General features: G+C 45.4%; 1 protein-coding gene across 2 annotated transcripts in view; it reads left to right on the forward strand.

Moving 5' to 3' along the window:
• scap (SREBF chaperone) overlaps positions 1-11,184 on the forward strand; it is a 37,087-nt gene that overhangs the window by 20,438 nt on the left and 5,465 nt on the right. For both annotated transcript variants that reach the window (XM_088928588.1, XM_088928587.1), the window contains exons 12-22: positions 1,764-2,003; positions 2,224-2,576; positions 3,490-3,642; positions 5,358-5,559; positions 6,334-6,449; positions 6,598-7,099; positions 7,263-7,348; positions 7,907-7,989; positions 10,155-10,321; positions 10,643-10,723; positions 10,837-11,043. In XM_088928588.1, coding sequence (XP_088784714.1) covers positions 1,764-2,003; positions 2,224-2,576; positions 3,490-3,642; positions 5,358-5,559; positions 6,334-6,449; positions 6,598-7,099; positions 7,263-7,348; positions 7,907-7,989; positions 10,155-10,321; positions 10,643-10,723; positions 10,837-11,043 — 2,190 coding nt within the window. The remainder of the gene's footprint in view (positions 1-1,763; positions 2,004-2,223; positions 2,577-3,489; positions 3,643-5,357; positions 5,560-6,333; positions 6,450-6,597; positions 7,100-7,262; positions 7,349-7,906; positions 7,990-10,154; positions 10,322-10,642; positions 10,724-10,836; positions 11,044-11,184) is intronic.

Below are 11,184 nucleotides of genomic sequence, written 5' to 3' on the forward strand. Positions count from 1 at the left end.
CTATCCCAGAACAACTTCACATTTCTACACAAGGTTATACTGATGCGCAAAAGACATAAAACAGGTTGAATCAATTTGACCAATTAGTTGAAACGAAAATATCAAACAAAATGACAGGAATGTAAATAAAAATACAGGTCACAGAATAATGAAAGGTTTTCAGTATGAAATATTTTACACTGTGAAAATAACATTGCCAAGGTATAAGATACCTGAACGTTAATGCACTCCTGGCGGTTGATGCTTGTGCTGTATCTGCTCACTTGCTGGATAGACTTCTGATGAAGGCTGGCTGGTTCTACAGTGTTTCCTGTAGATTGGATTGAGTCACACAGCTTTTCAGGAGAAAAAACTGACCATGACACGACCTGGACGTTGTTTTCTTCAATTGTGCCACTGTAATCCTTGCAGCGTGGTTTCGCATTGTCAAGGTGGAAAGTTGACTATCCCTGACTGGCTTGCAGAAATTGGAAACATTACTCAACATATGGCCGAGCAATAAGGTCCTCAGTTTGCACTACACGCATTCTTGTGTTAAGGGAAATTGCTTCCTGCTTAACACTTGCACAATTGCACATTTTTCATCAATGCATCAAAAAGAGTCAGTCTCTCTGTGCGTCACCACTGCAGGTATTCTCTGGCCAACGGAAGACATTGATTTTTTTTCTCTCAGCTGTCAAAATGTTGACTGAACAACCGCCAAGCATGCATAATATTTTCAAACGGCAAGCCAGTGTCATTCTGTTGGTGTGTAGGCTATTTTTTTGGCCAGCTGTTTGTTGTGCTGTAGCCATGGTAATCTGAAAAGGATTATGCAGATGGATCAGACAGGGGAGACAGTTTTGGGCCGGTGTGGTGATCCTGTGCATTCTAGGCCGAGGTCCATCCTTGACTGTTTTCCTGGTTTCTCTGGCCTAGTCTGCTGAATGCTGAAAAGGAACATCTCATTCTTCTGGCACCTTCTTTGCCGAACGCAACCCAATGATCATTGGAGGGGCATGGTCATATCTTACATTAATCAACTCCTGTCTTTAGAATAGCTGTTTATAGTGAATCTTAACCAGCTGATTTTGGTAATTGTAGATCAAAACCTGAGCATGAGACATTTTTAAGAAATCACATCTGTTAAAATATATGTTTTTATATCCCATGGAGCAATGCAATTCAAACCATTAACAAACAGTTCCACCACCAGAGAGAGCAACCCCGGTTGTGGAGTCGGCCACAAAACCCCAAATGTCAGGCGGGAAAGAGGCACCTGCTACAATATAAATAATATTGTGAGCTTTTGAGCTAAAATCGATAGTTGTGTTTTCCTTTGTACATCAGTATAATTGTTAAGTTTTAGATATGACTTAAAATGTCTGTCAAGCAAATCTTTTGGCCTACTAGAGATTACCAGAACTGTTTCGAAGTGATGCTTTAAATAATTGCTGTGAACCTAGTCTAGTAAAATTGGAGGAGCATAAAATAATGCATTAACAATGTTGTGACATTCTGCAGTATGCTAGTTGTCAGTTTTCAGACCTCTGTGCAGAATACAGTTGATGTGACTTGCCTTCTTGTTACAGCCCTTCACAAGCTGTGAAGAACAGTATTCTGTCCACTAGATGGCTGTAGTAAATTTATTGGTGAATGACTTCTGATCATGATCTTAAAATGTTTTGCAGGATACGTTAACCTTCCGTCTTATGCTTCTTTGAAATCACTGAATTTCTGATCCACCCCTGTCTCCTCTGTGCGTCCTTTCCCTCTCCCCTCAGCTCGCTGATCTGAACCGGCGCTTGCCGGCTGAGGCAGGCCTTCCCCCCAACAAGCCGGGCCATTTGCGGACCCGCGATGCCCCAGCCCCGCCACGTAACGAGCGCCAGCCCCCGCTGCGCCCCTCCACGCCCCACACCATCACCTTGCAGACGCCAGCCTTCCGCAATCTGCGCCTGCCCAAGCGCCTGCGTGTGATCTACTTCCTGGCCCGCACCCGGCTTGCCCAGCGCATCATCATGGTGAGTCCATAAGGAGATGGGTTTGAGGGAAAACAGGCAGGTCTTCAAACGCATGGTGTGACTCGTACTCTGCAACACGCTCTGCAGTATTGGCATGATCCTAGCGTTCAGAAATTGTAGCACCCTTTATCATTTTCTAGGATTTGTACTGATTCCTGGTCTCTGTGTGCCATACATTGATAACTGATGTCAGGTGCTGTGTGACTCTCTTCCCTGGCAGGCTGGCACTGTGATATGGATTGGCATCCTGGTGTACACCGATCCCGCGGGCCTGAGGACCTACCTGGCAGCACAGGTGTCGGAGCAGAGTCCGCTGGGCGAGGCCGGTCTACCCCACCTAGCAGTGCCGCCCGTCTTTCCTGGGGGCGACCCCACTAGCACGCTGAGTGTCCTGCCGCCCCCTGAACCCACCCCGCTTCCCGAGAACCACTCTCGGGGACACGGTCCGCCCAGTCAGCCCTCATCCGACCCGCAGATCACCTGGGGCCCTGAAGATGAGGAGACCTGGAGACGCCTGTCCTTCCGACACTGGCCCTCGCTCTTCAGCTACTACAACATCACTCTGGCGAAGAGGTGGGGGGGGCGTGCGTGCTCTGTGTGCTGTCGCTGTCGCACATCTCCGTATTCTGTGGTACACGAGTGGTGTTTGTGCAGATGAATGAATGATCAGTGCTTGGTTTTCGAAGCAGCCATCCTTAGATTCCGCCTATGGAAACTACTGCTATTCCCCAGACTTTCACACCAGTTATATCTATCAATGGCAGTACTATTTTACACACACCTGCGGGTACATTTGAATTGCCAATTAGGAATTTAAATTATAATCACAACCTTGAACCATACATGTAACAAATCTAGGATCAAATCTTAAAAATGCAAAACTGTTTTGAAACTGCTTGTGGATTCTCATTGGTCTTCTCAGCTACTTAATGCATATTCCATAGCTGAATAATCGAAAACCACAGTAAACACAGGTTCCTCAAATTATTTAACAGCTTCATTGTTTTTCAGACTCAAAAACATGCATTATTTTTAGTATTGCTGATTCCAGAATCTCTTCTTCAATGTATACAGTTTCAGTCGGGACAAAGTCTGATTTTTAATTATGTGGATTTCTGTAATGTGTTCACCATTACTCTTTCAGTGGAATATTTGATGTCTTGAAATCTTGAGCTTTTTCATATGCATTTGTAGATTCCTGCTTAACTGTACTATAAACTACAAATTAAGTACTATGCACTTAATTTATGCTGTGTAAAGGAACAAGGAACAGAGATGCTTCTGGTAAAAGTCATGGAGTAAAAAGTTCTGTCTTTTCTAAACACAAGTGCAAGAGTAAAAGTGTCCCTAAAATAATGCACTTAATTATGGATCTCGGGGAAAAAAGCACATGAGTAGCTTTTTCTAATTTAACTAATCCCTATAATGAATAAGTATTTCTATTTCCTTGTTTGCACCCCTGGTAATCCTCCTCTATGCGTTCTAGGTACATCAGCATTCTGCCAGTGATCCCAGTATCCCTCTACCTGAGTGCCCACGACGCCCTGGAGGCACGACACCCCCAGGATACACGACACCCCCAGCCCCCGCCGGCCAGCCCTGCGCCCCCCTCCACACAGGCTGATCTCACTCTGTACAAGTCAGTGCCTGCCTCCTGCCTCCTGCCCCCCCTATTCTCCCAGCTCCCTGTTGACCTTCCAGGTTCCTAACAGTAGCTGTAAAATATATCCAAGCGCATTTCCAATGAGTGGGCATCCTTATGGAAAACAGAGATAAAACTGATACTGATATTGATAAAACTGTTATCTTATTTCTGCTGGGGGGAAAACTTGGGAAACTCATTCTTTTAGTTAATTTCATTTGTAAGAGAGAGCTTCAATAAAATAAGGTAACAAAACCACTCAAAACTAGAAAATGTTTCCCCAATATTTGAATTTGTGGAGCATGGTAGCGCTATCGTCTGGTTCATCATGTGCCCACAGAAGCATGTCCACTCTTTGTGGACAGTTTAAATGAGTTAGTTACAGTTCACAAGATTTTGTAAATGAGGTTGAACGTTCAGGGTACTTTCTCACTCACTAGATCAGCTGTGGAAGGCCATTCATTAAAAATGGACTGCTATGCCAGGTGCTCACCTTAATATTAATAAATATCCTTACACTTATATTGCTGGGCACTCCACTCAAAGCGATTTACAGTTAATGGGGACACCCCTCTACCACTACCAACGTGTAGCCCCACCTGCACATTAACATCGGGCCACATGCCGCAGGCACTTTGGAAGCATCTGTAAAGTGAAGCGAGCGACAAAGTCTCAGATCCAAGTTAATAAGCCAGACTTAATGCATCAGTGTCATGGTATTACACATGCAAGTGAAAAAGTGGTGTACTTTACCCTGATTATTGGTTATACATGTAGCTGTACAAATATGATCATGAAAGCTATTGATACCTTATTTATTGAACCTCCATTATGTATAATAATTCTTTGCTTTTCCATTTGACAGTAATCAGGCCTCATTGTGTCATTCCTCATTTACCATAGTTTACATTTTTGCTGCATTCCATTGAATATGGATTTTGCTTTGTAGAATTTTCTTAAATTCTTTTTCTTCACCCATTGTGATCAGTTGATAATCGACACATCACAGGTGCTCTCAGTAAGAAAGCATGCAGTCCGGTCCCCCAGCTGAAATGAAGTTAGCTGAAACTAGTTGGGAGGTTGTTTTCTGTTTTTATACAAATTGGATCAGTCACAGGCTCCCAAGCAGATCTGTAAGACCTGTAGTATAACCTGACCTGTGGGACTCTGTCAGTGATGTCACTGTCTTTCCTGGAATAGTTGAGAGAGTTCAAGGCCTGGACTGAGTAGTTACCAGCCATTATCTCAGTCTCAGAGGTTAAACTCATTCTTTCACCAAATATTTACAGCCTCACGGGCTCTGCCCCCTTCGTATGGCATTGGACACTCTACAGCTCGTAAGATAGGTAGTCGACCTCATCATTGAGAGGGGAGGACCAAAGAGAGCTGTCAGCTTGCTTGTTTTTAGATACATTTCTAGTTCTCCCAGACATAGTACCTGCCATCAAAGGGGTAGCAGACATCTGTGCCAGGATCCTTTTACGTGTTTGTTTGGCTTTTTTTGTTTTTGTTTCGCATAGGAGTTCTAGGTCAGTCGCTCCCATGTGTGAGTCTTGATTGTATCACTGCTGTTTGTAGTGTGAAGGAGATCACATCTGTAGTGCAGAGAGATCACAAGAGGGAACTATTTCCCCATATTTGAAAATCCTCCCTTTCTCCGTCTTGCTCCATCCCCTCCACCTGCCTCTCTTTCTGTCCCCCCAATCTCTCAGAGTGGCTGCTCTGGGGCTTGCAGCAGGCGTCTTGCTGGTGATCGTCTTGTTCTGTCTCTACCGGGTTCTCTGCCCCCGGAATTATGGCCAAAACGGCGTGTCGCATGGACGTCGTCGCCGCGGAGACCTGCCCTGTGACGACTATGGGTATTCTCCCCCCGTCAGCGAGATCTCCCCGTTACTGCTGCGTGGGCACAATATGGTACGGCACTGCCTACTGCCTTCAGAGTCGTACTTATTGTCAGAACGGGCTAGCCAGGGAAACCTTTGGATGGCATTAGGTTTACCTTTCACCTTAAACAGGTGTTGCATTTAAGTAGAACAGAACTTCTTATAAATGGGTTAAATTGCAATGTGAATATGGGTTAAATTGTTTTCAACTCATGCATTTGTTCAGTCCCCATGATCAATGACTTGAGGACGTCGGCGTAAATTAGATAACATCTCTGCACACACTGGAGCCACCTTTTCAAAACTGTTGTGGGTGCTTGTTTTAAATCATACCCATATTAGCAAAGCGTTTCTCTGCCCTCTCCTCTCCCCCGGTTGTCACTTCATTTCTAATGCTGTTAAGAAGACTGTTTGCCTTGGTAATACACTTCTGCTGATGTCAGTTTTATAAAAAAATATTTCCTTTATCTTTATTATCCCCTATGCGTTGGGGGAAAAATATTCCCTTTCCTATTAGCAAAGAATTCAGGCTTAACTTTGCAGAAAAGTTATCCAAGTCATTCAAATTGATTACAGGAAAAAGCAGGAGGCTTCCTGCAAAAAGAGTTTTGAATCCCACATTTAACAGGCTCCTTTCGCTGAAGTGAGGGCTACGAGTTTCACATATTAAAATAGTGAAATTCAGGAAGAAAAATAATTCTGATAACCTTTTGAAGAGGGTCACACGCCAGCGTTTTTTTTGTTGCCAGCATTGCTATGTGGCTCATGTTAATAGTACTGTGTCACCCGCTGTGTGTGCAAACAGGATATTGAGTGTCTGGCCAGTGATGGGATGCTCCTGGCCAGTTGTTGCCTGGCAGGACAGATCCGTGTGTGGGATGCCCAGACAGGAGACTGCCTGACTGTTATCCCCAATCATGGGTAAGATATACTGTCGTGCTGTTTCAGCGCTATCCTGAATCACATCCATAATCACTCCCTTATTTTCCCTTATTAGCTTTTATCCAGGACACACAGCCTCCTACTTGTGCTCACTGTGGCTCAGTGTTTCTGCTCTCTCTCTGCGCAGGCTGCGTCGGAGCAGCAGTGGGGCCTGGGAGCAGCGAGATGGCTGGGATGGAGGGTCTGTGTTTGAGCCGGAGGTCTCGGATGGGTGCGAGGGGCAGGAGGCAGGAGGGGGGGTTCCAACACCCGGGGGGACAGGATACCCTGTTAGAAGGAGAGTGACCCCCTCGCGCCTTGTGCTATTCGGAGACCAGCCTGACCTCACCCCCTTTATCGACACCAATTTCACAGAGCAGCCACCCCCCTTGTGTCCCACCCCGTCAGGGGGCTTTGATTTTGGAGAGCTGGTTCAGCGTGCCTACAAAGAGCACGAGGCCTCAGCTGGCCTCCCAGGGTACCCCCCCTCGCCCCCGACCCCCCTCCAGCGACGCCGCAGCCTGGGAGACCAGCCCCTGCCTCCTCCTGAGCAGCCGTCCCCTGTACCCCTGGACTGGGACAGCGCAGTGTGGGCTCTGGAGCTCCGGGGAAACCTCATTGCTGCCGGGCGGAGCAGCGGCAAACTAGAGGTGAGAGCGTTCTAGAGCCTGTAAGCCTAAGACTGTGAAAGAGAATTAGAGAGAGGCTTAGAGGGAGACAGGAACAGCAATGAGAGGAAAAGAGGAAGAGTAGAGCACCAGCCTGGCGGACTTTGGATGCAGTCAGTGTGTAACATTGCGTTTTTAACTTCAGCTGTGGGATGCAGTGGAAGGCTGCCTTCGCTGTTGTAATGAAGACGGGACATCTGGGATCACAGCATTGGCCTTCCTCAACAACCGGTGAGATGACCACTGATGGCATTGTCCATTGGTTTACGTCTAGAGCTCACCTCTTTCCAGAACAGAAAAAATGTTATAATGGAAGCGATATATTGATAGTCTGGTCTCTCTCACTGCTGTCTCAATACACGTTTTTGTTTTCATTGAGAGACATTTGTGGGGGGAGGCTTAAAGGCTTAATGGATAATGGCTTAATGCCCAGTTCAAACGGCAAAGTGCACCAGAGCCACAGCAAGTCGTTGGGTCAGAACTTATCCTGGTCACTGCGCATGTGACTCCCTCGCAGGATGGGATGTTTGGATCCCCCCCCCCCCAGCAATGCTGGTTCCCATTTATATTGCTGGGTAGACTGGAGCAGCAATGGGTAACGTGCCGCACTCAAGGTACAACAGCAGTGTCTGCAGTGGGGACTTGAACCCAAAACATGTTCGTTATGGGTCCAATAGATTATCCACTATGCCACCCTGATCCCTACCTCATTGAAAAACTGTAGGTATACCTTTGTAGTCTTTTCTGGTCATTGTGGGTTTGGTTACAGTGTGACTGTGTGTGTTGCAGGATTGTGGCAGCTCGGCTCAATGGGTCTCTGGACTTCTTCACGGTGGACATCAACAAGCCCCCGTGCCTGTTGCAGTACAGGGGTGAGTCTGTCCACCAGCACACTTTGCCAGATTCCTGCTCGTGAGAATGTGCCCATACAATACCCTGTCATTGTTAAAACTTCAGCCTTGACACAGAGGGTTAGGGCGCTGTTGTGAAAAAAATCACCAACCCTAAAATTGAGCACATGCAAAACACACCTGTAATGGGTAAATTGGCCGTATTCCTCTTATAGGACCGATGCAGAAGGGTGATGTCTATGCAGCAGGGGATCAACACACATTCAGGGGTATTTTCTCTTGGTATTTTCTGTATTTTCAGGTGTCATTTTTACACTGTTGCTACAGAAACATAAGTTCTTCTAATTTTTTTAAACTAAATATAAAATCTAAAAGTTCAAAGGGGATAACACGAGCACAGTTATTTTTTTTTCCTTGTTATTCATAGTAGCTCCTGGATATAAACAGCTGAAACAAAGACCAGATGTGTTGATAGACCTGTCTATTTGGTCATTTTGTTTGGTTTGTGAGGAATTTGTTTCTTCAATCAGAATGTGGTCATTTCTCATATGTGCATTTTCATCCAAAAATAACAGTTTCAAGTTTTCAAGTTTTGCATTCTAATGAGCCACCATTGCATATAACTAAAGGACAAGCGTCTTTCTCAAAAGCAAGGAAAAATAAGCTGTATCTGCCACGGCTTGTCATGTCTGATTTAACATTTAACAAAAACATTTTTTAACTGTCTCAAAAAAATATTTTCACTAGTCTGCTTTCATTTAAGTGTGGATTGTTATTGAGATTTTGTGACATTGTGAAACACATAATAGATTGCACTGACAGGGATACGTTTCTGTCCATTCATTCATCCATCCATCTTCTATCCAATTTATTGAGTTTGGGGCTATGGGAAAGCAGGAACCTATCTGGCAAGCAATGAGCACAAAGCAGGGTACAATCTGGACAGGACGCCAGGACATCACAGGACATCACAGGACATCACAGGACATCACAGGACATCACAGGACGGACGGACGGACGGACGGACAGACAGACAGGACCAACTTTCTCAGAACTCAATGAACCTACCAGTATGTCTGAAGGTAGTGGGAGGAAACCCACACAAACATGGAGACAACATACCAACTCTACACAGATAGCTCACCAGGGCCCCAGCACTTTGAGGCACTAAGCTAACCACTGCAACACTATCCACTTTCTCCTCCCATGAGAATACTCAATTGCAGGAAAATGTTTTATAGTTACCGTCATCATTAATGTACAGTATTCTCTGGACTGCTGATGTGACAGTGCATCAGAATATGTGTCCAGTTTCACTTTCAGAATAAAATATGTGTTTTCTGCTTTTCTCAAAACAATTGGGTACAGGTCTGAGACATATTTGTTACCTGACTTACCTGCCTACAAAAGTGAGAGAAAAAGTTGCCATGGTATTTCTCCAGGTTTGCTAGTAACTTCGCTGGTCTCTATTCGTTCAGAAAGGTTAGCTAAATACTAGCTGATGACGCGTTTATTCCAGGAGTGCTCGTTTACTTGGTTAGGTAAGGGTACTTGATGTCTAAACACAGGTGCTTTATATATTTTCCTTCATGCTAGTTACATTCCACAAATGGGAGTACAACAACATCTTTATTTGTCCTTAATGAAGATGGTATTTTCATGGCATTCTGGTTTCTTAACGTCATTAAACATGAAGTTGCATAGATGTTTTTTCAGGTTTTTCATTCAAAAACTGATAGATGACACCTGGTGGCTTCATCAAAATGTACTTTCAGCTTGAGTTAAGACATAATGAATTTTGTAGTTTTCTGCCCTCAGAAACGAGACACTTAACTTGAGCAACTTCAGGTCCCTAGAACCTGGTTTTGCAGTCAGGAGAGCAATGCATTTCTAAAGAGAGTGCTGTTGGTGGTGATTTGTTACCAGCAAAATAGCGCAATGATTTTGCAGAATAATGCAATGTTGTGTAATTAAAATGCAACAATTATTGTGAAATGCCACAATGTTGTCTCCATATTTGCAATAATTACAGCACAATAATGCAATGTTATCTGGTTAAAATGCAGTAATATTTTGTGCTACATAGAGTTTTAAGGCTTCCACAGTTTTTTTTTTTACTTGAAGTTTTTGGAAAGATGAGGTGCTTAAGAGGCACCCCAGTGATTAGGATTCTGCTCCGTGCTTAGGCACCCCCAATCGAGGCAGCATGCCACCGTCGCCTTGTTACAGCAGTGATGATGTCATCAGCTGTCAGCTGACGCGCTCCGTGCAGTGTGCTCATCAGAAGCCCATCACTGTCCTGAGAGCTGCAGCAGGGCGGGTCGTCACCGGCAGCCAGGACCACACTGTCAGGGTAAGGATGCACACACAGTTCATGCAGCCCCCCCCCCCCCCCCCTCCAGAAGCTAAGAAAGGTCTTTGCTTACAGTGTTTCCGATTGATCCCACAGACCCATCAGCTGTTTCTTGAAGTACACCAATGAGTCAATATCCCTAACATTTTTGCGCATCGCTATTCAGTATTCAGTCTTAAACTACTTTTAATTTTCACATGCGCCCCTTAATCTTCATTTCATTATTTCATTGTTGTGAGTACACTTTATCAATAGCGGTAAAGATCTTGGATCTGCTTGCGGCGTCTGCTGTGTTCTCTGAAATCTGCCCTCTCTCGGCAGGTGTACCGCCTGGAGGACTCCTGCTGCTTGTTCACTCTGCAGGGACATTCTGGGGGCATCACTGCCATCTACATCGACCAGGTCAGCTCTCTGCCGCGCACAGTGAGGGAGTGCCGCCACCCTTCCAGCTCCCATCAGTTCTCTCTTAGCTGTTCTCTCATAATTCTCCCAACATTCTCTGCCCTGCGTTTCAGACCATGGTGCTGGCCAGCGGGGGGCAGGATGGGGCAATCTGTCTATGGGATGTCCTGACGGGCAGCCGTGTCAGCCACGTTTACGGGCACCGCGGGGATGTGACTTCTCTAGTCTGTACCACTTCCTGTGTCATCAGCAGTGGGCTGGATGACCTGATCTGCATCTGGGACCGAAGCACTGGCATCAAGCTGTATTCCATCCAGCAGGTCAGTCTACCATGCAGAATGCTTTGAGACTTGTGAAACTCTGCTACAGGATATCCAGAAAGCCTGTCATGAATAATCACTGTATTAAAAAGGTTCGTTACGCAGACTGTACTAGCAAGCACTGTGTAGTGATATTAACAC

The sequence above is a fragment of the Atractosteus spatula genome, chromosome 12 (assembly GCF_055471065.1).
Source record: "Atractosteus spatula isolate fAtrSpa1 chromosome 12, fAtrSpa1.hap1, whole genome shotgun sequence".
Classification (NCBI taxonomy): Eukaryota; Metazoa; Chordata; class Actinopteri; order Semionotiformes; family Lepisosteidae; genus Atractosteus; species Atractosteus spatula.